At 41.7% G+C, this 26,362-nt stretch overlaps 2 protein-coding genes across 3 annotated transcripts in view; both read right to left on the reverse strand.

Moving 5' to 3' along the window:
• Positions 1–3,159, reverse strand: part of SEPTIN5 (septin 5) — a 66,847-nt gene extending 63,688 nt beyond the window's left edge. The window contains exon 1 of the mRNA XM_067539866.1: positions 3,001–3,159. The gene's annotated coding sequence lies outside the window, so the exon portion shown is untranslated. The remainder of the gene's footprint in view (positions 1–3,000) is intronic.
• Positions 3,160–8,333: 5,174 nt separating this feature from the next.
• The window catches only part of LOC137147563 (septin-2), a 59,149-nt gene continuing 41,120 nt past the window's right edge, over positions 8,334–26,362 (reverse strand). For both annotated transcript variants that reach the window (XM_067539867.1, XM_067539868.1), the window contains exons 12-13: positions 21,913–22,006; positions 8,334–9,172 (exon numbers count right to left, since the gene is read on the reverse strand). In XM_067539867.1, the coding sequence (XP_067395968.1) occupies positions 21,938–22,006 (69 nt within the window). In that variant the 3' untranslated portion in view covers positions 8,334–9,172; positions 21,913–21,937. The remainder of the gene's footprint in view (positions 9,173–21,912; positions 22,007–26,362) is intronic.

Consider the following 26,362-nt stretch of genomic DNA (forward strand, 5'->3'; position numbering starts at 1 on the left):
CCTGCCAATCTGCTCCAGTCAGCCAGGTGCTCAGTCAGTTTCACCTGCACTCCACCCACCGTGAAGCCTCAGGCTTTGGCAGTGTCTATCAGCTGCACTTGCCCTTCTTGGCTTCCTGATCAACACATTCTTTATACAAGTTGCTTCATTTCTTATGTAGGAATGTTTACATCAGAGACCTTCCCTTCTGCACAAGGGCTGGTTTCTCATTAGCCATATCACCACCTCTACCTGATCTCCCTCACAGAGAGAAGGCAATACCTTCTATCTAGATACTTATAGGATGGCCCGTCATCCAAGACTGCCCTCCAAATATTTATGGATTTAATTTCATGACGTCCCCTGCAGGAAAGTAGTGTTATCTCCATTTCACAGTTGGCAAAATGAGGTCCAGAGAGATTAAGTGACTTGATCAAGGTCACGCAGGAAAGTGCAGCAGGGCTGGAAATTGAACTCAGATCTCCTGAGGCCCAATCCACTGCCTTAACCCACCATCCTTCCCCTCAGAGGACTTAACCCCGTGTCCACTGAAGTTAATGGCCAAGCTCCATTGACTTCAGTAGCATAAGCTCAGGCCGAAATTTAGCAATTAACAGGAGGTTCCATGGAATGCATTCAGACCCCCTCCAAGGAAACAGTCACAGTAGATTTCCTATTACTGTTATGGTAGCGCCTAGGGACTCCATTCATGCATCCAGGCCCCACTGTCCTAAGGTAGTGCTGATCTAAGCCAAATACAGTACGATATTCTCTGAATTCATACTGTTTAATTTCTCAGACATGGATTAGAGCAGTTGTTTGATGCTCTTGTCACTGGCATTAAGATAACACATTTTGTGTAAGCTTTTTATTGAATGCTGCTACCATATTTTTAATGTGATTTCTTATTGCCTTCTCTGAAGACTATTGTTTTATAAAAGTGTATTTATATAATTGGCATTTGTGTTAGATTTGAGGAGCCGGTTTAGTAGCATAAAAGTACAGCCTGGGTACATTTTTTGTTGTTTTCTGCTGGCATTTGGGATTCTGTCGAACAGGCAAGCACTGTAAGTGAAAACCTACTATCAAAGGATATAACCTGGTTAAATAAGGATATTAACTGACTGATACATATTTAGATGTTTACCCTCATTTCAGCAGATTGCTTTGTTTTCACAGCTTGGTTTCACTCCACCACTCATGAGTAATGCGGCTGGCACAAACTCATAATTAAGTGTGCTCTTCCATGCAAGGCCCGTGCTCTATCTCCGTATAAACACAGGCACATATATGCAAGTATCATTGTATTTATGAGGCCAGGACAGCTTTTCTACAGAAGAAAGCCATTCTCTCCTGCAGTGACTTGTTGAAATATAAGATGTGGTCCAGTGGATAGGACATGGGAGTCAGGAAACCTATGTTCTATTATTGGCTCTGCTATTCACCTCCTGTGTAAGCCAGGCAAGTCAATTCCACCTCCTCATATCTACTTGCCTTCCCTCCCTTTATCTGTCTTATCTATTTAGACTGCAAGCTCTTTGGGGCATGGACTGTCTCTCAGTATGATTATGCAGCATGACAAGGGCTTCAACACACTACAGTAACACAAATTAAGAAATAATCATCCCTGCCTTACTTATTTCACCAGAAGTGAGGAGACAAGAAGTTTACACAGAAATGTTCCCCTTTTAAAAAAAAAATCTACATAATTTTCTATAATTTATTTCTCCAACGTAAGATTCACAATTCTCTTTCCAATGTACGGCTTAATCCAGCTTTACTACAATTGCAAAACTTGTACGTTTCAAGAAAAGGGAGAAGAAAGAACAAGCCTCAAAATAAAACTGAAGGGGAAAATGTTGGTGATACACTTCAGGTTTGGGGAAAAAAAAAACCCCACATTTACCAAGCTTCCATCATCACACTATCACTGGAATAATTTTTAATTTCCCTCCCACCATTTCAAACTACCAGCTAAAAATAATGCACTAGAGCTTGTTAGCAGCGCTTAACTGTGCTGCACAAAAAAAATTGTTTATTGAAATGAGTAGGTGACTCCTGGGTTGCCGTGAAACAAGCTGCGCTGTTATGGAGCACAAGGATGTGCAGTGTTACAGGATCTCAGTAGGCAGAAAGCTATAGGGCGCACAGGTCTGACTAGTGAATTAGAATCCATTGGGACAGATAGGACTAATCAAGAGGGAACATCCAAAATGCAGTTGGCAGGAGGAGGAAGGGATGCGAATAGGGGCACCACCACTGACAGAAAATGTAGTAGCCTCCCCAGGTGTTAACAGTCTCCTCCTACCGCCTACCCAGTCCTCATGAAATACAGAATAGCTCCATCCAGGCAGCCCATCTGCAGGGAGGCAGGCCCTGCCTGTATCTCCTGTCAAAGGTTATCTAGCCATGATGGGGGGTGTCCAAGCACACACAGGACCCTGCCGCTAGCTCCCGACCCAGAAATGATTCCAGCTTAGTGGAGAGGAAATTCCTCTTCCTGTAAAACCATCCGACGCCTTCCACAGACCAGAGAGAGAGAGAACCCAAAACCTGCCGATGTCATCCGATTACATCACCCCGCCGATCCCCCCAGGAGCACTTTGCTTTGCAAATCAAGGCAGAAATGCCCCACGCGTGCCCGTTTCTGCGGCTGAGGGCGCGGATGGCCCGGATAACAAGGCAGGGGGCTGTGCAGGGGAGGGGGAGGGGAAGGGGTTTGACAGCGGGACGTGCTCCCCATGCTAAAACCTCCGCGCTCCATCCACCGCAGCCCGCCCCGCACGGCCGGAGGGCGCCTAACGGTCTGTGTGTCCCGGGTGCATCCACAGACGAAACCACCCGAGCGAGCCCCGCCGACGCAGGTAGCGCCCGCGGCACGGGCCGGCTGGGGGCTCGGCTCGGGCCCGGGGGACCCCAGCGCAGATCTCCCGCTCCTCACCCCACGGGGCAGCACGGCTGCGGATCGCGGCGGGGGGGGGACAGACAGACAGACAGAGAGACGGAGCGAGCCCCACCTACCTGTTTTTCTTCTGCAGCGCGATCCGTGTTCGCAGCCCGGCGGGGCGGGGGGGAGGCAGCGCCCACCAGGGAGCCCAGCGGCGGCGGGGAGAAAAGGAGAAGAGACGGCGTGAGCGAGGGAGGCTGGGATGGGCTGGGCTGAGCCGAGCCGAGCCGAGCCCTGCAGCCCCGCTTCCCTCCCGCCCCCCGCCCCCCTTTCCCCGGGAGCCGCTCACCTGGGTTGACCAGCTTGCTCTTGTACCTCAGGCCGGTGCTCATCCTGCGCTGCCGGGCGCCGCGCTGCCAGCAGTGAGTGAGCGCCGCGCTGCCCGCCTGCGCGCGCCTGTCAGCTCCGCCAGCGCCGCTCCGGCTGCTGCATGACTGAGCTGGGCCGGCCCCGAGGAGCGCTCGTGCGGCCCGGCCCAGCCCCACAGCGTTCAGCCAATCAGCGCCCCGCGCTCGGCCATTCCTCCGCCAGCCTCCCCCCCCCCCCCCCGCCGGCCTGCAGCCGCGGCTGCCACCCCCTCCCCCCGCAGGCGATAAAAACCCACCCAGCATCCACCCGTCCAAGGGCACCCGACCAGCAGGTGTCCCCCGGCGGACAGAGACATGGAGCTAGCCGGTCCCCCCCCCCCCCATTCACATGCAGCAGCTACCCCTGGGGAGGGGTTTCTCCTGGCTGCACGATGGATGCTCCTTGCAAATTAGATTTAAATCACCAGCCACCCTAGTAAGGGGGAGAGCGCCAGGGAAGATCTTTTTTTAAAACTTTGATCAGCCATCCCAATCTTAGGGGCTTTGTCTTGTATGTGCAACTGTACTCATCCCCCCACTCCCACCCCCAAAAAAAGAAAGGCAAGTGAAAAATCAGGATACTTTTATCTGGTCATGCTACTTCTAGCATGTTAATGTTAATGCTGTTAAATGCCACCCTGCAAGATAAGGGTGTAATGTAACATCCACTTTCATGCAACCAGTCCCCACACACTTTTTCTTGGACACATGGCATTGGCTTTTTGGCACCTGGAAGATTATTTTAGTTGACTGCACAGCTTGAGTTACCCCTTACTTTAAAATAAAAAGATTGCTAGCTGAAATTATTGATGCTTGACAGCTCCTTCCAGGGGAACTATTAAAATGTAAGGGTCATTGGAATGATGGGTGAATTGAGGTAAAAGGGAGCCCAATATTTCCGATTTTTGTGAGTTTTCCCAGGCTGATTTAAAAAGTGTCCAAAGACTGCACTCGGAACCTTTAAGTTTCCACAGTAAGTCATCCTCACTAAAGACCTTTAGTAGGTTTCTTCAAATTGCCAACACCTAATACAGTTAGATCATTTGAGAACTCTACTAACCTTGCAGATGTTACAATTTAACAGTATTTTGTACTATGTAAGCCATGCACATGGAAACACATATTGGGCAAGGAAGAAAATTAGATCCATTAATTTACAAGACTAGCCTCGTTGAGGCAAACTATGATAACAACAACAGTATAAGAACCCATTTAGAATAGAAAGACTATTCTTTCACCATACAAGAGTTGCCCCTTCACTTTATGACATATCTTTAACATAGCTTAACTTTCCCCCCAGATTCTACAGCTGTGCAACCTTAGAGAAAGGTATAACATGATCCAAAGGCTGGAAGTTGAAGCTAGACAAATTCAGACTGGAAATAAAGCATACATTTTAACTATGAAAGTAATTAACCATTGAGACAATTTACAAAGGTTGATGGTGGATTCTGTATCTCTGCCAATTTTTAAATCTAGATTGAATACTTTTCTGAAAGACATGCTCTGTGAATTATTTTGGGTAAATTCCATGGCTTGCATTACACAGGTGGCCAGACTAGATTATTACATTGTGTGCTTCTGGCCTTGGAACCTATGACTATGAAAGCATTGCCTTCATGAGGATTTTTTCACATTTAATTTTTTTTAATTGACCCATTCATTTTGTAAATCTTTTATATTATACAAAGTCCCCAGTCAGATCAGAGCCCTATTATGCTAAATATTGTACAGACAAGACAGTCCTTGCTCCAAAAAAACCTAGTCTTTTAAATGCATTCATTTAGCAAGGTAAGGAGGAGTAAAAAGCACATGTGTAAACACAGATGAATTATCTTGTTGGTGGAATCTTAACTTTTGCATTTCCTAACTTTGTGATTTTAACTGTGCTTCCTTACCATTGTGTTAATGCAGTTTTTGAAGTGCAATGTTAATGACTGGTAAAGAGTGTTATACTAACATCAAAACTTTGCAGGATCAATGATAGTGAACAAACACTTACAACCATGCTTAACTTTAGGTACACGTTAGTCCCACTGAAGTCACTGGGATACGTGTGTATAAAGTTATGTACAATTGTAAGTATTTGCAGGATCAGAGCCTATGACATGCAGTACAGCTGTCAATAACCCATTGCAGGAAGCACACTTACTAATAAGCATAACCACAGAAATTAAAGAGCAGAAAACCCATTGAGATGACTGTCTTTTTAACTGGACCAATTAGAAAATACATGCTTTGAGATTTAACATATTACCTCAAGGTACAATACAAGTCAAGATTTCCCCACACCAAATACACTGTACAGAGTAGCAATTTGTCATGTTTCCATTACTCCACTTTAAGAGGTGGGATTATAATTCAAAAGCTTTGCCAGTTGAAATGCCGTTTTTAAAGGAAGACAGGACTGTCATACCATGAGCCTAGATGAATTCAAAACCTTTTACAGGTAAGTAAAACTAGACTGTAATTTAGGAACAATACTAGAGACTTAATATACAGCATGTGTCCCTTACCATTAACATACGGAAGTCTCCAGAGACTTGATTTCCAAGGAAGCAGCACTCATTGGCTTCCAAGCCACAGTATCTTTGAAAAAAACAAAATCAGTTCCCAGATATCTAATAGTCAAGACCTGTTACCTATGGTAAACTAAGATTATTAACTCCTTCAAAGAGTACACAGTGAGTTCACACCAGCCATTGATACACAGGCTGTGTATAGAAGCAGGAGTTTCTGTACGGCTCAGTCAGTTTTCCCGTTGTTCAAGTCTAACGTTAGGTATGTGGCCTCTCTCTGTGTTCTATAATATATGCTCCCCCTTGGCACAATGCAGAAGAGTTTTGCACAGTGATTCTTATTTCAAGGACAGACATTACATAATGTTCCATATTTTGGACCAAAACTGGCACAAATACTATAGCATTGGCTTTTCAAATTCTTCTTGTGGCCCTTACTTCAGCTATTCTGTCATGTCTCCCACCCCCTCAAATCAAAACACAGAAAGATTTGTAAAGTTGGAGGTTGGCCATCTCAGGCACGTGTGTTTTAAAACCCCTATGAAATCATCCCAAATTCATTTTCATTCATTGATTCTAGCATCAGAAAAATCATTCAAAGTACAGTAATGGTTTCCATATTTGCTCATTTTGAGATGTTAGACAACCACAAGCCATTAGTCTTCCCCACACAGTAAAAGGCACCAACAACCCAATCAGTTTCATAAATTGTGTTACAGTCTGCCACATAAATTTAAATCCCATGCAGATTGAACAGATCGTAATCATGCTCTCGCAGTTCCTCCTAAAGATAGCCATTAAACCAGTCATATGTAGGCTTTTATCCCACAATACTAGAAAGCTTCACATCTGCTCTAACAACACCTGGGTGGAGAGCACAAAGGAAAATGGACTCATCACTCAGCACTTTACACCAACACTGCCCTGCCAGGAGTGACAGCATAGTGGAAAAGCAGAATTAAAATCTGCAGCTCAAGAGAGCAATTCTGGAAGGCATCTTGCAACAACAAAAGTTGGTTTAATTAATATATGTTCCTCTTGATAAACTCTGAGGTTTTGAAAAAAGGCAAACTTCTAAATGTTGAAGAATCGCTTTAGATGTTGCCAGGGATGAGAGAGATACTAAAATTAAACAATAATTCAACATATTATGAATCTGAACACTGAAGGCATTCAAGTAAATGTCATCAAGTATGGGGTGAACCATCACTGGACCCTTATTCAAGTGTAGTCCTATTTCTTAAACTGGAGTATCCCTGATGAGACTCAAAAAATGAGAGAGTCATAAGTGCCAGTCACTAATTATTTGCTTATGAAGCTTGTTCAGTTGAAGTGCCCACCCAAAAAACACAGGTGTGATTATTTTGGATGCCACAATTTTTGATTGCCCAAATAAAAACATAAAAGAGGCCTGATTTTTCAGAATGAGGGCAGCTTGGCACTTTCTGGAAAATCAGGCCTTTTTAAAAGGTATCTATCTGGGAACCCAAAAACCACTAGATGATTTTGAAAGGCTGGTCTCCATTTGCTCTGACAGAGAGACCTTTCATATTACCTCTCACAGCATGCAGCTATCCTTGAGTTAGAAGTGAAGGCCTTAACAGTCTCCTGATTTTCATGAGCACAAATAGATGGGGTAGCAATTTAGGACAATTGTAGAACTTATTGCAATAGCACTTTAGAAATATGACTAATATGAAGAATCCATAGGTTCCCCAAGTTGAATATTCATCCCCTCAACTTGTGAGAGACAAGCTTACAGTAAGACCCCTCTCACTTAGGATCTCAGTAGACAGGCCTAGAATTCCAATTAGAGAGTTTTTAAAACCTCTGAAAAGATTTGATGAAATAATAGAATTATGAATAAATACGGGAACACATTCATGGCATTTCTCCTTTTAACTTAACTTTGGCGGGTTCTGTATTAACACTGGAGCTTACAATTTCATGCTTTTTAACACCCAGTTTAACACCACTTAATACAACCAAAACATGCATCCCCTTGATGCAAATTGTTTGCCAACAATGTCCTGATTAAGCAGCAGTCATTGCCATTCACTAGCATTAGGGTAAATCAGTTTCCTGAGAGATATCCCAGTTAAGCACATAATTTACTGTATTAAATGGTCTAAAATGGTGTTTACTAAACACACTTCACATGATCATGCACAGGATAACAAGAAGTGCAAGTGAAGACCAAACATTCGATAAATGCTTAAATGAAATCATAAAACTCATTTGTTCATAAAAAGGTCTGGGGGCAGATTTTCAAAGGTGTTTAGGCCCACAAAGATGCAGATAGGTACCCTAGTGGGATTTTCAAAAGCACCTAAGCAGATTAGGTGCTGAATTCCCATTGAAATCAGTTTCTAAAACTCATTTCAGTTAAATTGGTGTAACTTGTGTATTTAGATAAGCATTAAGAAAAAGGCTCCATCTCTATGATAAACACTTGAGTCCTTTAAAAAAAAAGAATACTGTCCATGTATTTGGTTATTAAACTGCATAGATGATTTAAAATTAAAAGATAACACATGCAACTTTTTTTTCCATGTTCATTCAATTTATTACAAAACTCCAAGGGAAGTTAGTGTCATGATATATAAAAAGTTCAGTACATGCCATCATTCACTAGGCTGAGGGATAGAAATGCTTGCAAGCAATAATTGAGAACTGAAGATAAGTCTTCATAGGCATCCATGAAAGATATTTGGCATGCAGGGTGGATATACGGTTTAAGGCACTATGAGTAGGGAAAATCAACTTCTCTATCACCTCTGGGGTAGCATTAGTGTTTTGTACCCTTTGTTTTTCATTATTCAAATATAAACCACCAGTGATGCCACCACCAGAGTAAACAGAAGCACAACCTACAGAGATGGTCTTTTTTTAATATTATATATGAGAAAAGAAAGTAAGCTATATAATGGTTCCACTAAGACAAAGCAAATGAAAGCTAAGATACTGTGCAAACACACACATTTACTGTAAAAACCGTTCACAAAATCTTTTAGTATTTATCACAAACTTGTCAAGAATAATCTAGCTGAAATGTGATACAACATGTTAAACCCACTCAATTACTAGAGCAAACAGCGTGGTGTCTTCGTTTTTGTATAAAAAGACATAGGAAGGATAATAAACCCACATTATAAGCAGGAGGACATAATTACCAATGGGATCAAGAAAAATACATATAACATGATAAAGGTTGGATATATAAAAAATGTTGTTTCACAACATAATCTTCAAGATTTTTCTCCCCAAGGTCTTGCTAAATCTGCAGCATCCAGCATCGTATTCAAATGTTGCTGCTGGTGTTCAAGAGTATCGTCAAATAGAATGAAGCACTGATCCACATTTAAGAGAACCGTATATCACTATGGATGAAAGAGAGAACAATTTATTAAGAAAGACAATAAAAGAATAACTCATCACTGACAAAGCTGTTTTGCTATTTGGAATCACTCATCACAGTAAAGAGCACAATATAACCCCCAAGACCAAAACACTTACGTTACCACACAACATGGACCTAAGTCAGCGTTGGAGTGGACAAGAGTTACTCATTGAAGTCAGTGGGCACTGCGTCCACTTACTCCTAGGATGAGTTTGGCCCCAAATATCTAATGGATTCAAATCTCTAATAAGAGCAGAGAAAGGAGACTATTTTTAATCGTTATATATATTTTCTCACGTGCCCACATTCCCTTCAGCCTGGAAGAAGACAAGGACCCTTGTGTGGCTCAGCTGACTAGTGCTGAATGTAAAACTTGTCTCATCCTGAAGACCAATCAGGCTGTTAAGCAGCAATGTACAGTTTTATTTCTATCAAGGGAAATAAATGCAGCGATTCCATTTAATTAAGGCTAAACCGAAATGAACTTCGTATTATCAAAGCTGTTTCTTATAATACTGCCTAAACTTAGCGAGAAAATGGCTAGATTGTTCTGAGAATTCACCCAAAGGCACTCACACAGTTAAATCAAGAGATACTGGTCTACAATTTCAAAAATAACTAGTAATTTTGGGTGACCCAACTTGTAATACATTGAAAGGGCCTGTTTTTCAGAGGGCAGGTGCTCAGCACCTTCTGAAAAATCAGGTTCCTTTAAAACAGTGGTTCCCAACCTGTGGTCCGGGGGCCAAAAGTGGCCCACAGGGACTATCAAAGTGGCCTGCAGTTCCCCTCCCTCAGGCTGCAGAAGGGAGCCGCTGCCTAAGAACCCAGGCGGAGCGCGTTTCCGCAGGTCTAAAAGCCCGGTGCAGGCTCCTTGCTGCAACCAAGGGGATGGGAGATCAGTGCTTCCCTCCCCCTGGCTATAGCAGGGAGCACAGCAAAGCGCTGCGCCTTGGTCCATAGGCACTGGGGTCCCTGCTGGAGCCAGAGGGAAGGTAGCACTGATCGTCTGTCCCCCTGGCTACAGAAGGGAGCCGCTGCTTAGGGACCCACACGTGGAGCACAGAGGACTACAGGACGCATGTGGTTTCCCTGCTGCAGCCCAGGAGACGGGAGATCAGCGAGGAGGCAGCCTCCTTACTGAACTCCTTCCATCTGGCTGCAGTCTGGGGGGGCCTGCTGGTGGAAACTGCTGGCCCTTCAGGGCTGTAAAAATTATATCTGTGGCCTTCGAGCCAAAAAGATTGGAAACCACTGCTTTAAAAAGATATCTCAAGCTGGACACTCAAAAATTGAAGCACCCAAATTCAGTAGGTCACTGGTCCATAGTAAGATGTAAGTTTGTTTTATCTGATCACTTATCTGAACATCAGTAAGGATTATTCTATGAAACACTGAAGTTACCATCTCAAGTAAAAACACACAAGAGTATGGTATGAGGTCATTGTCCAAATTAGGGTTCCCCATGGACAATTACACTGGGGAAAAAAGCTTAAACAAAAACTAGAAGGTAGCCAAGGTCCTATGCTCTTTGTGGTTCTCACAATGCAGATTTTGTGCAGCACATCAATCATCTGATATATTAAACTAGCCCTCATTTCACATAATAAACAACCAAACAGAATAAGCAAGCCATCACTGACGCTCTAAATAAATCTGAGTCCATGGGCAGCTGACTGTAAATACAGGCCATTATGCTACATTACTGATCCAACTAGGAAATAAATAGTTAACTTCTGCAGCTGCATGACTGCCTGGCAAGTATAAGAGAAATGAGTCCATCAACAGTTCCAAAAGCAGACAATAATTGGGGCTTCAGATTCATGGAAAAGGCTGACTTTCAAATAAAAAAATAAAGCTGTTTATTTTGCACAATTGTGTGCACTGAAGCTGTTATAAATGTTAGCAATCTGATTTTTAACATTCATTTTACAAGTACAAACCTCATTTAGAGAAATTCAGAATTCACCATCCTCTCCATGTGGATTCTTGTCACCAGCGCTTCCTGCCTTCCTTCTCCCATGGAGAAGCTACATTTTATTCCTGGGATCCACTACATCCTCACCATTTCTTGTATAAATCTATATCCCTAGTTTGGCTATATTTATCATTAGAAGTAATAGTATAACCCATATTTCCCTGAATTTGATCCTATAGTCTATAGATAACTTTTATGCTTGTATCTGCAATACAAGTTCATGTCATTACTTAAATATATATTCACACTATGTTTTTCCAGCATTATGCCATTAAAATAAAGCCTCCCTATTTCCTAGCAAATTTTAGCTAGCAGATTGCTTGGTAATCTCCAGTGCACATGCATGCACATACAATTGTTCTGATTACCTTACTATTCCACAACTGGAATTTAGCCGCCATACACAAGTTAACACCCCTAAACTTTTCACAGAAGTTCCATGACATTTGTAATTACCAGGTTTTAAGTCTGATCTGAAATACAGCACACATCCGGCAAAACGATGCCTCCTAGCACCACAGTAGGACATTGACTAAATGCTTCTTAAGTGTAAATGGACAGTTTGGGAAGATAGGATTTGGGGATTCAGCAAAGAATCTTTTTGGGCAGTTAACCCACTCAAGTGCTGAGATAGCCAGAATTGATAAGATTACAGCTTGAGGTTATATGCCTTCAGGACATTTTCCAAATCTATTGCCACAACAGCTCATACAGGATGTCAGCCCTAAAAAAGGCTCAAACTTAAAAAAGATTCCCTACAAACCAAGCTGAAATATTTCACTGATGACAAACTAAGGAAGGAGCAAAGATCATGTGGTTCATCAGGAATTTCTGCCCACAATTCCCTTCAGGGACAACCATAGTGTGTGACAGCTAGGGAGACATTCTTCCCCATATAGTTTGCTTTTGGCTTCTTTGTTGTTGTTGATTTTTTTTTTCTTTTCACTCTTAAAGGTGAGAAGCATGCTTTATAAGCAAAGCCCTTTCCCTCTCAACAGCCAAACTGGCTTTTTTTCAAATGTCATACATTTTATGGCGTAAATACTGCATTCATATTACTTAGCCATTCATAAGCCACTAGTAAACTTATGCATCTTTTCCTGAAAGGCTTGTGAATTAGAATTTAATCATACTGTACTAGGATGCACAGTATTAGGAAAACTTGGCGGCAATTCTGAAAAAGTACTTACTTTCATACCTGACATTTCACTAGCCAGTTTTGACTCATTCTTGCACATGCGCACGCTCTCGCTCACTCTCACACACACTAAACATTTGGAGGGACACCCCTGTTATTTCAGGCATTCTTAATTGACTTCTCAGCTTCAGCTCAGGGTATGTTTATACAGTCACCGCTGTCAGATTGACCTTTCTGAATTGATTGAGCGGTCAGTGAAGGCCCGCTCAATCAATCCAGAAGTCGATGCTGGAAAGCCACCCCTCAAGTGGTGTAGCGCTGCGTCGGCAGGAACACAGTTCCCATCAGCGCAGTGCAGTGAAGATGCCACGCAGAAGGGAAGCACAGCAGTGGACGGGAGTTACACAAGCTACTCTGCATAGTTTGCGTAACTCCCGTCGACTGCTGCCGAATCACCAGGTAAGTGTAGAGCAGGTGTCAGTTTCATTTAATCTTTCCTTCTGTTGATCTGCAACAGCATCTTTTACTTCTCCCTATTAATTTTCATTTGCCAAGTGTATGTCAAGTTACAAAACTGGTTCAGGTGCCTTTGAACTTCTTTTATTTTGTTTTTTCAGCTAATTTGCTTATAGCTGGTCTACCCATTGAAGTCATGTATGGAGAGCAATGAGCTCTGGGACTACAATCCATGTCCCTCCAAAACAGCTTATTTAACAAAAAATTGTTTAAAACTGTTTATTAACCCCTGATTTTGCTCAAGCTCCCAGCTGTGATTTTATAAACTTGACAGGCCTTAACAAATCACTCCACAGGCTTGCTTGATGCTCATGGAATTCCAGTAATAATGGTCTTCTCTCTATTCCACCACACCCCATGTATTTAACCAGCTCTATTAGAAGCAGCACCGTCTGCTGGAGGAAAAAGGAATACTGGGAGATATTTAAAATGTTTCACCACAGGGTAGTCAAGCCTCTTATTTCAGAGGCAGTAGAGTCAACAGAGGACACCATTCCACTTGCTTGAGTTAGGAAAGAATGTGACTACTCCTTTTAGAGGTCTATTTCTGAGTGTACGTACAGTGCCTAGCACAAGAGAATTCTGATTTCAACCGAGGCCACTGGAAGTTACCATAATACAAACAAACAACGTATTTCCCCATGCTCCTAACATTACTCCTGTTAAATGGGAGTTTAGCAGAGAGCCATCAGGAACTCTTAAAATTCCAAAACACACAATTTAGCTAGAGCGTAATAATTGTAATGAGGATTTGTTTGGTTTTTTACTTCAAATTTATAATATTACACACACAAAAACACCTGTCAACATTTCCCACGGGGAACTAATGAAAAATATAACCCATAGTTTAAGATCATATAATCAGTCTTTGTAACATGCAAAAATTATCTGTTGCAATGGATAGTCTTTTTGCTGTGGGATCACTCAGTGAGTGAACCAAGACAACTTTCATTTATTTGTTAACTGACAGAACAGCTGATGCTGAGATACAGGGTGTGTCATTATATGAAATGATTACATAGGAATGCACCTCTACTGTTTGGAATTTATCCCATCATTTTTTATTATCATTCCAGACATTTCACCCATCATGCTGAGCTTATTTTCACTCAAAGAAACGAACAGCCTAGCACTTCAAAACCTCCTGTCTTGCAGAATAGTGTTGTAGGCATTTTATTTTATGCCACCAACCCATATGAAATCATTTTGGACAGCCTACAGAACTTTTCTAAATGGTTAATTGACTCCTCTATTTTACCAAAAAAAAAAAAAAAAAAAAAAAAAAGCTGTATTAGACAGATAACATTTAAGGTTGTAATGTACTGTGTTTTTCCATTTCTATCCCTACTGTTTCCCTGTAACAGCACAGACAGATAAGATTTGACAGGAATGGAATTTTGAAGAGCGAGGGATCCTGGAGTTGCGTAGCTCCTGGTACACAATGTGGAGTAGGGAATGGTAGAACGCCCTTCGCTGCTGCGGAATTCCCTACAGAAGTAGGTCCTGAAGAAGCACTGAATTCCTTGGAACTCAGCATACAGAAAAAGTGAAATAAAAGCCAACTAAAGTTCCACAGAACCAGAGGAAAGACGCCAGTCAAAAAAGACTTCCTTAGCACTTAGTGAAGAATTGTTTTTCTATATGGTGCTTTGAAAACCCACCACCTTTACAAGGTGTTGCATTACTCCCATGGGAAAATTGACAAACTAAGTGATTCACCCAAGCCACTAAGGGTATCTCTACACAGCACAGAAAGACCCACGGCTGGCCCATGTCAGCCAACTTGGGCTCGCAGGGCTCAGGCTGCAGGGCTGTTTCATTGCTGGGTAGTCTACACAGCAATGAACCAGCCCCAGCCCAAGTCAGCTGGCATGGGCCAGGTGCAGGTTTTTCTTAGCTGCGTAGACATACCTTAAGGGAGACTTTGGAAGAGCATTATTAGAATAAAATGATAAGTGGTGCTTGGACTATATTCCCAACAACATTCAGGAAACATAATTAATATCCAATCAGAATGCCTGGATTGGTACAAATGGGCTTTGGAGCACTACACATTTTTTATGTGAACAGTTTTATTATTCCTTACCTCACGGATTAAAAGCTTTATAACAACAAATCCACAGTCCTCTACTAAGCACTATTTCAAGAATTACAGCACTGTCAATGCATAGAGTGCATTTCATACAAGGAGATTACCAGTTTACAAACGTTAACCTTAACAACCTTGCAGGCAAGCACAGCGGGTAAAGTAAGATACGGAGGTTAAATGATTTGCCCAACATCAGAGTGAGGCAATGGTAGAAGTCCCCTATCCCAACCATGCTCGTGTCACTTGATCACACTGTCATTTGAAAACTATAACTTACTGTGCATTAAGATCACTGATGAGATTTTTCTATGCAAGTTAGCTACAAGGTCCATCCACCCCCTACAATACCTCTAGGGAAAATGTGATCCACAAACAAAGTTCAGTGTTTTGGAATAATAGCTTTTCTCTTACGGAGTGGGGAGAACAAAAAAGTTTTAAGATGCACCCTACCCTATGCAAGAGAAACTGCAACACATTCAACAGAAGCTGTGGTACTGAGAGACTGACTTGACTCAAAGAATGTAGGAAAGCCAAAAGGAGCAGGAGAAACGCAGGCCATCTATTCTAGCTAGAAAAACATCCATAAGCTGTGTTAGGTGGTTGTTCCAAAACCTAAAAATTTGCCTAGGCTTCACATTCCCTAAGCTTCAGATTTCAGCTGCCAAAACTACAGCACGATACATTCTTCCTCAGATGACATTTCTCATCACATTGATTTGGCATCTGACAATACAAGTTTATAAGGCTGGTTGCTATGACAGTACAGAGCATTTTTTAAAAAATGCATCATGTTCATCCATTATTAGAGGGAACTAGCTACTTACTTCCTGTCTTTAATACTACACTTGTCAGTAATAAGAACAGTGTATACACAAAATACGCAACTTTGTTAACTCACAAAGCATTCAGGGAAATGGCTAGCTATGCTAATAAAACTTTTCAACATGCTTTCTACAGATGTTATAGGAACAAGATGTCAGTCTTACTGAACAGATTTCCATCTGTCTATATTTATTTTACATTGTCTTTGTCCCAACATCACCCTGAAACTACCCAGGACAATGAAATGAAAGATAACGGCAATCCAGATCTGCAGAAATGAGAATGGGAAACAGAGAGCTACACTTCTGCTTTAAGGGGAAAAAAAATCCCACCATCTACAGCAATCATTTTCAGTTAAAAATAATCTCATCTTGTAGCAGTTATTCATCTGAGACAGGTAAATTTAGAGACTGGCACTAACTCTGATAGTATACCTACCAATTTAACAGATTCGAAGAAACTTTGCAAATACATCCATTGTGTCCTACTGAACTGCCAAAGAAAGCTAAATCTCGTTTAGTTTTTGGTTAGTTATTCTTATCTTCCAAATCCCTTGCTTAAATCCTCAAAACAAAAGCAGAAAGACAACCTTTGTCCTTAAAGTGACACCATATTTTCCTGCATTTTAGAAGGAGAACAAACCACTGAAAAATCGTTTTTTTTTGTCTGAAGATTTTGTACATACTTCACATACAAATACCAACCATAAAAGAAATTAAGAGAAAATGCTTTTCCAGTTTATTTACTTTGTATCTTTAACAACACTTCATGAGGATAACTGTTTTGTTCATGGCCAGTAGCATCTGATCCATCCATTAGCATGACACCACCATTTAGGTACTATTCTGTGGGTGGGAAGGACCTTAGTTATATACATACACATACTTCCCCTGGACCTGCAGGAAGGCATGTACTATAGCTGTAACAGCAAAGCTGAAAGTGAAAAGGCAGAAGGCAGACGTGTACAAATTGGCCCAGGCACATTTGGTGGAGCTGCTCTCTCTAAGACCCTTATAATCATCAGAGGAGCAGGAAAAAAGACTGTTCCCACAGATTTGGATCAGACAATGAAACTGGAATGTATTGATTATCACTGTTTTCAAGATCATCTTCTTTCATTGCTGATTATGTCTCCACCACTATGCCTCCTTTCCAATCCCTTCACAGATACTCACTCTCCACATCAAGCTCGATCCACTCATCCTCTTTCAAGGCTCTACACCAGTGGTCCCAACATTTTTGACTTGAGGGCCACAGATATCATTTTTAAATCCTGAAGAGCCACCAGTCTCCACCCTCTTTCCCCCCACTGCAGCCAGACAGAAGTTCAGCTAGGACCTCCTCACTGATTTCCCATCCCCCCGACTGCAGCAGGGAAACCATATGCATCCCCTGTAACCCTGTGCGCTCCACCTGGGTCCCTACACAGTGGGTCCCTTCTGCAGCCAGGAGGACAGATCAGTGCTCCCCTCCCTCCGGCTCCAGCAGGAACCCCAGCACCTAGGGAACCAGGCGGAGTGCTTTGCCATGCTCCCTGTTGCAGCCGGGGTAGGGGAGCGCTGATCTCCCATCCCCTTGGCTGCAGCAAGAAGCCTGCATCAGTCTTGTAGCCCCGCAGCAACATGCTCCACCTGGGTCCTTAGGCAGCAGCTCCCTTCTGCAGCCAGCGGGAGGGGAGGGGTGGGCCACTTTGAAACACCCCACGGGCCCCAGGTTGGGAACCACTGCTCTGCACAGTTCATTCCTTCCTGTCTATAATTTCCACCTATTCTGCGTCCCCCTCATTCCCTGCTACCCCTTGTATTTTCAAAAATCTCCACGTTAGTGTTTGTTAAGTGCCCTTCATATCCCTCTAATAAAGCTTTTGACGATCCACAGCTACAAAGACCTCATGCACAAATATTCATTCTGTGTAGCATGTTCCATCGTGTACAGACTTGTACTTTTGGACTGCGAGTCCTTTAGAGCAGGAACCCTTGCTTAGAACATTTTAATCATTATATGATGTCCTGTACATCTTCAGTACTATATAAATACATGCCCACAGAATTAAATAAGCTTCTTCCTTTAACACAAGTCCAAGAACCAATGAGTGAACATTTCACTTCTTTGAACGCTACTGCCATTTGACTCTCATCTCTTAGTGCTCCAGCAATCTACATATGGATGCCATTTCCCTTCTCATAGTATCTGAGCACCTCTTGCAATCTCTTGTTAAAAGAAAAGAGAAAAATTTTAAATGGAATAATGAGCAGAATGAAATAACACTTCATCTACCCAGAAAAGAATTAAGCTTATTTTGTTTAGTATTTAAGTAGTAAATATCTCATTGGCCAATGATTTAAATGAAAATTGTTCAACATTTCCCACCTTTGGAGAAGACAATCTATATAATGAGCAGTCTAATTAAATTTTGATTACTTGCCAAAAACCAATCAACTCATTCCTTAGGATTTTATTTGCATTATGTTTAACCTGAGTGCAGGTGAAAGGAAGTTGCTGTAAGATTCAGAGGGCTGCCCCTTCTCAGAATGCTTTTTGTAAAATATATGCGGTACGCAAGAATATGTGATTCTACAGATATGCTCATTCTTTAAATCAGTCTGGCTCTGTAGCATATCATTAGCTCAGTGAGACCAGAGAAAAGGACACGGCTAAGTTCAGGATGCAAGATCTTCATCAATAACACAAGAAGCGCTGTCCCGTAAGTAATCTCAGACCTAGTTACACAGCTTCATGGCTCCACCTTTGTTTTCAATGATTCTCTATCAGTTTTGAATATGCCTTCTTGCATTTAAGGTACATGGGGATGTTTTGGGGGGTTATTGCTGCACACACTCCTGAGAAGTATGAACGTTCAGAGGGAGAGGCCTAAGCTCATGTGCCCCCTCCAAAGTGATGACAGGATCTCATGTCAATGACTGGACAGATTGTCAGAGCTCTATTGGAAATTTCCACTAGCTGAGGATCTGTTTCATAGGGAAAGACAGTCTCAGTATCTTGAAGGGGAAAACTAAGGAATCCTCAAAATTATCTTCAGGACATGGTATATGACTGGTGACCTGGCTTTGACAAGTCCTCCATCTAGACAGATACTTAAGAAATGGTGAGACCTATAGATAACACACATCTCATAGCCACAGCATTTCTCAGCCAAATCAGTTTCCCAAAATTTGTTCAATTCCAATATTTCCGGCCTACAAATGGCTTTCAAATATTTTAGGCTAGATCTAGCATGTTTATACAGATATTTCATTAGAAATTGTCCTTTCTTATAACTAACCTATTTTGCAAGTATTGCTGGGATGACATTTATAGAAGGAAATTGAAATGGTCCAGTTCTCAGGTTTTTATTCAGCATCAAAACAAAAATGACGTGAGATATAAGAGTTCACAGCATCAGTCCTTTGGTCTGTGAGTAACTCAGAGACTTGGGGTAGGTTGTATTTCAATGAGTAATACACAAAGCACCCACAAAGCAATTATGTACATAGACACACACTAGCATGTTCACACATTTGTTTGCTCATGTGTCCACAGTTGCAAATTTGTCAAAGGATAAACCCTGCTCCAATTTTTAGAAAAATACTTATGGCAGAGCTGGATATGAGATTTCTGAAGCAAAGATAATTTGGCACCATTATCAGAGAACCAATATTCAAGAGTATTGCATTCTGCCAGCTCTCAGCTACTGAATTTCATAGCGGGGTCAGTATCTAAGCATTGGGATCAAAATAAAATCGGTATTCTTGTGTGCACACAGCATTCATTGGTACTTTGCAGGCAACCACTATGGAAGAATTTGCTAGGTTTTGAGTGTGGTTTTATACAGTGATATTTTATAGGGGACTGTGTAAATATGTAATTTGCAATTATCAATGAGGGTTGGGTTGTTTTGCAAGAACAGTGGTACTTTAAAAAAATTTCTTATGAAAACAGCTGTCTCAAAAATATCGAAGGGTTTGGACATACCAAAACAGAGCTACCATTAATTTCTAGGACCTCCGAAGCACCTCTGACTCAAACTACAACATTTTTTTTTAAAACCACAGTTACCAGCTACTGTCTATGTAAGTAGAAGACTAATGGTGAGTCACTGCTACTGTATACACAGTACGGTCAGCCACAAGAAATTTCCTTAGTGTTTATTCTTCCAATTCTGAGACTATATATTTTAATCTGGAGGTTAGGAGACATGGTCAGTCGGGTCTCAGTTGTGAAGTCTTCTCCATTTGATAGGAATACTGAATTGTGACAGGGTGAAAAAGACCCAGATTTGATTTGGGTTTTTTGGGGGGTTTTTTATGGCTTTCATCAAGAAACACATTGAATATACAGTAGAACCATCAACTTTGTCTTCTTTAATAGGATCCCAATGGACAAGTTTATTCCTTTAGGAGGCTTAATTTTAAAAAGTTCTAGGGTGGTTTTTAGTTTTTTTTTAAAAATGTAAACAGGAAAAGTGAAGGTTCAAGTAAAGGCAACAAAAATCTCCTTAATTTAGGCCTGGAATGTTGGCAGCTGTCACAAGGTCAGAAGGGATAATATAATCCATTTTATTCAGGCTTTACATTCCAGCAGCCCAGCAAATCAAAACTGGAGTATTAGACTGAAGTATCAAACAACAGTAACAAGGCTCCTCATATGTTTCTATTTTTTTATTCCTGTATGTAAGAAAATAAAAACTATGCTTTCTGCATCCTGAAAAAACATGGGGATTTACAACAAAAATCAATTCCCCTTGAGCACTTGCATGTTTCGCATGCTGGCCCCAGGCCCTAATATACCATAGGTAGATTTCGACATCAAGAAAGTATGCATCCAGTAAATAAGTTTGATTTGTCCACTATTTTCCTTTAGCGCTTTGCAAAAACTGCCAGTTTATTAAGCAGACTGCTTACATAAGCTGATGACTACTCTTACTTTTCCATATAAGCAAGTTCCCACAATTATTAGCACTACTTGCTACAGAAAGTGACGTTATAGTATCAGCCAGTAATGTTCTTGAGAGGTAACATCCACTCAAACAACTGATGAGTGTCTGCAATCTTGACTTTACCTCAATAAAGTAATACTTGAGAGACCAGGCAGATGAGGAATATATTTTATTAGACCAACTTCATATCCTGGGACCAAGATGGCTACAAGACTACAAACAATTATAATATGTGAAAGAGATAAGCAGGGGGAAATGTCATAAGAAAGTACAGCCACCTGAACGGAGGGCAAACTGAAGCCAAACCAGCCACTCCTGCTGAAGATGGAAATATATGTCCAGAACAGAGCAGAGAGCTGGGAACAACAACCTGTGGCCTCTGAGGTTTTAGCTGTCTGAAAAGAACAAGACTAAACACTCGATGCCACTGCTGTAGGGTCGGGAAAAGCCCCGCTTCTGGCTATTGTGCATGCTAGCAGGCATTCCAGTGACGAGATCTAACAGGTGAAGGGATCTGATCAGCCAAGAAGCAAATCTAATTCACATACCAGGCTTCTAGACAAGCAGCAAAGTCTCTCCGATAAAAGGAGTTGCTGAATAGTTTGTATAGTACTTAGCAAATCTAGACGTGAATCTCGTATTGACAAGTATGCTTTTCTGCTTTTACTGACATCCTGAAAAAGATTATTTAATTTTTACTTTTGATTTGAAGGCAAAGGCAGCACAACATTTATGCAGACTGTTGAAGGGAGCACTGGAGTTGCAGAGGGCTATCAAAATCAGAAGCCACCATCTGAGAGGAGAGGGGACCCAGAACAATTCAGGAAACTGGCTTCCACAGACACTGCTCATTCTTTACAGTGAAAATGAAAAAGGAGCTGTATGCAATTTAGTCTCTTACAGGTAAGAAACCAAAGCATAAAGTAAATGGTCTCTAGACTAACTATAGTAGCTGGACCGCCAATATGCAAATTAATTATATCAGCACAAATTGCCTGTTCCACCTTTTCTTCGGTTTGGTAGCAGGAGCCTCCTTGGTTATTAGCTTCTGACAGCACCCATGATGTGCCAGGAGCTGTACAAACCTATTCCTTGTAAAAACAAATCCAAGGCCCAGTGTTTACTAAAGTCACTGTGAGGAAATTACCAAAGATTTCACTTTCTAAAAGATCAATGAAGCATGGTAGAGGATTTTAACAAAAAGGACAACAGCTACATAAAACAAGCAAAAAAAATTGTACCTTGTGCAGCCGCATGTTCAACATCTCACTCATCCCCAGGCTTCATCCTCATCTGGGCTTGCATTTGTGCAATCATTTCCTGCATGCGACGCAGCTGTGAAGAAAACAAAACACCACCTTTTTACATACAGACTTTGGACAGCTCAGGCTCATTCTCTCCCTGAATCCAATGGGAAAAATACCCAGATAAATAGGAAGTTGTGAATCCTTTCCTTCCTTGGTGGAGAAAGGGAACCAGTTTCTTTCCCACCCTATATTTACAATTTAGAGTTTAATTACTTGATCTATTTCTCACTGATGTGTCCTGTCAGAGATCCTTTTGGCACAGAGTATTAAGTCAGGATCACAACAGACATACGCAGTGCAAGTCAGTAAGCGACACAAAAATTCTGACCACAAGAGTGTGGAAACCAAGATCTTTCGGAAGCACATTTGCAGACTTGCAAATTAGCACCCAGAGCATTACAAAATAGAGGAAAATACTGAAGGAATACTGTACGGAATAAAGGCAGATTCATGTGTGAGATGAGAAGAAATGTGAAGTCAATGATAAAATTATGTAACAGTTGAATACATCTCATCTATCTACATCACACAGTTAAACATTTAGAACTGGAATAATACTTCCCATGTATATAACACCTTTGATGAATGCAGTGGTAGAGGAGTCAAGAAAATGCTAAAAATACCAGTTACTACTGTTGTGAAAAACATGAATTTTTAAAAAGTTACTTTCTTGAATAAGCAAATAGTTAATAGGGAATGCTAATTTTATTATTTTTGTCAGTTGTATTTGCCTGAAGCCATCAACACCAACAGAAATGGGCACGCGTAAGTTAGCACATAGAGTCCTAAATCTTTATGCTGTTCTTTACAATAGCATCAGCAGGTCTTGAGGTTTTTTATACATAATGTTTATCATTATGTAGCTGGGTGCTGTGCAACTGTAATTACAGTAGGTAAAATTGGGATGAGCTTAATGAGGTAGAGAGAAGTAGCCTAACAAAATAAAAGAACCCAAAACAGTTGGTAGAAAAGGGAAGAAATGCTCAAAAATTAATGGATCCAAACAAACTTCACAAGGCCTTAAAACAGAGCATTTGAAGACACACACACTCTATTACTACATAAATCTGGCAAAGCAGATGAATCCCTCTCAATCAGCCCAGAGCCTTGCCAGCATGAGTAAGGCAGTATAACCATGGGGAGAGATGTGGCATGCCAAGGCTCAGCACAGAAAGGATTTTTGTTTTTTAAAGTTCTCCCAAAGATTTTAATTCAGGAAATTTTGGAAGTTACAGGAGCAATAGAAAAGATAATTTGTGCTCCTACAGCTTAGTATTTAAAATCTCAGTGAGCACATCCTGATGTGCTCACTGAAACCATTTTTCATTAGTGTTAAAGCAAAATGGAAAATAATTGTTCTTTTCTGCAAAGTTTTCTTTCAGTGAATCAGGAAGCTAGATTTAAACAGAAAATCTCATTGCCCTCTCTTTTCTCAGTGAAGTTGCTTGGGTAAATGGTAATGAACGGCAACCACAAGATGGCCAAGACTCAGGAATGATCGCCATTAGGGGGGAAAAGACAACAATGTCCTAAGTCTCACAGATGAGTCAGGTTCGTTCCATGGACTAGGCTAAGAAAAAGTTCCAAAGATCAGCTAATAAAATGTAAGATACCTGATCTTCTGAACTGCCCCTCGGCAGAGTTTCCATCAGAATTAAATCAGCTCTTGGGAGCTACCCTACATTAGCTTTTCCAATAGTATTCCAGTGAGCTGATCCATGGAACACTCCCAAAATAAGAATCAACTAATCATAAGGAAGGGCCTTGTTGTGCATAGATTGGGGTGGTTTGATCAAATGCAGCAATTCCACAAACTATTGTAACATCACGTTTTGAGACATATACATTCTTTTTCCTACCCTTACTTAACCAGGTGTGCCTTTACACTGTGAAATAAAATGTCTTAAAAGTAACCCAGTGCACTGGGCACAGAGCTAAGGAGTCAGGAGACAGACATTATCCTGAGCTTTGTCATCGCCAAAACTGCATGATTACTGGCAAATCACTTCACCTCTTTTTGCCTCAGTTTCCCTAAGAGAAAGATTTTGCTCATGTCCTTTCACAAAGGATTTTGAGATCTAGAGATTAAGTACAGTACTGCACATGCTAGATATGAAGTACTACCCCACATACTCTATAGAAGTATAGATTAACTAGTGGCAAGTTTACAAAGCTACATTAGTGTTATTTAACTAGGCACTTTCTTGGCATGCAACGTCCATTAAGTTAACCATAGAGTTGTGCATCCTACACCAATTAGTAAAGAATGAAGCTACTGAAAATAAATGGGCTATTTCCTTTTGTTGAAACAAAATCTGACCAAAAACAAAAATAAGGGCAGGACACCACAAAATGCAGCCAATGCAACCATATCTAGAAAGCACAGCTCTGCTCTTCTTGGATAGCTGCTTCTTGGTCTGCAGACTTCATCTTCCTTTTCTGAGACCATGGTATGGTTTCCTCCTACCTGCAAAAATTACAGACTCTGGCCAAACTGACGAATACCTGACATCCTATAACACTTTCTGCATACAGACATGTTGATAGTACAATATTTTAATGCGGCACAGACAGATAATGAGACGTGAAATCTGGCTGTATAATACTCACTGAACAGAGATCTAATAGCTGAACTACATATTTGGGGGGGGAGAGTGGGGAAGGACAGGAGCAAGGGTATTAGTATGTGGGGAACAGAGAGCTTAGTTATTAAAAGAGAATAGTAGCAGGGCATGAGAAAAAGTTGTGCATGTTAATTATTGCTTGAAACGCTGCTAAATATTATTATATTCTATATTCTATGGAAATACAACTCTAGCAATTTTCTGTTAACTAAAACAGAATTATATTTACATATACTGGATCACTTTCCAAAAGCCAAAATACTGGATAATGAGTCCAAGTTACCAACAATTCGTGCTATTCCTGATACATAGAGCAGCTGCATAAGGAAAAAAGTTTGCAGAGAAGTAGCAGGTATTTTTTAAAAAATAAATGACTATATAAAGGCAGTTTTTATTTTAGCTTGTAATGGGCAGGAAATCACACTTAACATACTGTAGCCAGCATGTTTTAGCAGGATCCCTGACACTGTTAGGGCCCTGGACTGGGAATCATTGGTGTACAGTGGGCCCAGGTCTCCCAATCCTCTGCTGTCAATCCCACCCCTGGGGTGGCAGCCTACCCAATTCAGGCCGAATGGCCTGTGTTTCTCTGCCATCTGCCCAGCCGGAGAGCTAGGATTTAGACTGCCTGTTGCTCTGCCCCACTCAGAGGGCTACGCCTGATTCTATTGCAGTGCTCCCCAAACTTTTCCTCTCACGTCCCCCATTACCAGTAATAGAATGTATCCGTGCCCCCCCAGGCCAGGCGCTAAGAGCAGGGGCTGCAAGCTGGGGCCAGGGCTGTGGGCCAGGAGCAGAGCTGGGGGATGCTCCCTTCCCGCCCTCTTCTAGGTCCCACCATGCCCCCTTGGATGTTCTTCTGTGCCCCCCTAGGAGGGCATGCCCCACAGTTTGGGGACCAGTGCTCTATTATTTGCCATCTGCCCCAACCCGCCTATTGGTCTGCCATGACTATGTTGATTGTTGCCTTCCTTAGCCAGAATGCTGGGCTAAAGGCTGCTCCTTACCCTGCCCTGACCAGACGGCCAGAGCACTTGACTGTATGTGCTGTCTGTTCTAGCCAGGAGACGAAGATAAACACTGATTGAGCTGCGCCCTGCCCCAAAGTCAGGACTATAGACTGGTGATCACTGTGATGTAGTGAGGCGGAGGGGCCTCCCTCTGAGCCTGAGGAGGAGGGACAACTGCCAACCCACAATACATACTCTTTCAAGTAGGTTCCAGTCACTGGAGGGAGTGGTGTCTATTTGCACCATTGTCTGGAAGCTGACAAGATCATTTCAATCTATTAATTTAGCAATGACAGCACACAAGATTCAAGGAGAATGAGCTGACCTACATTATATGCAAAGAATCGATGCTCAGTCTCTTATGCCATTTATCTTTATGAGTAAGGAGAGAATGAAAGAACTACTGCATGTTACAGTTTGAAGTGGACTTCCCTTCCTGCTCCTCACAAGAGTGAAAAAAACGGAGGAACTAGTGCAGTGTTTCTTAACCTGGAGTTTTAGAGAGGTCGCAAGTGCAGAGCTGGTATTGGGGGTGGCAAGAAAGGTAATTGCCTGGAGCCACAGGGGCGCCATGAAACTAAGTTACATGCCTCAGCCCCGTGGGGGTGGGACTCAGGCTTCAGGGGTACAGTAGTTTGGAAAGGTTAAGAACCACTGAACTAGTGTATTGTATATACAGACATACACTTTTCTTCCTGTTGCTTAAGGTGAGAGCACTCAAAACATCACAGTTCAAGCTTCATATCTAGT

This window comes from Emydura macquarii, unplaced genomic scaffold, assembly GCF_026122565.2.
Source record: "Emydura macquarii macquarii isolate MOO-44397 ecotype Brisbane River unplaced genomic scaffold, CSIRO-AGI_Emac_v2 contig_554, whole genome shotgun sequence".
Lineage (NCBI taxonomy): Eukaryota > Metazoa > Chordata > Testudines > Chelidae > Emydura > Emydura macquarii.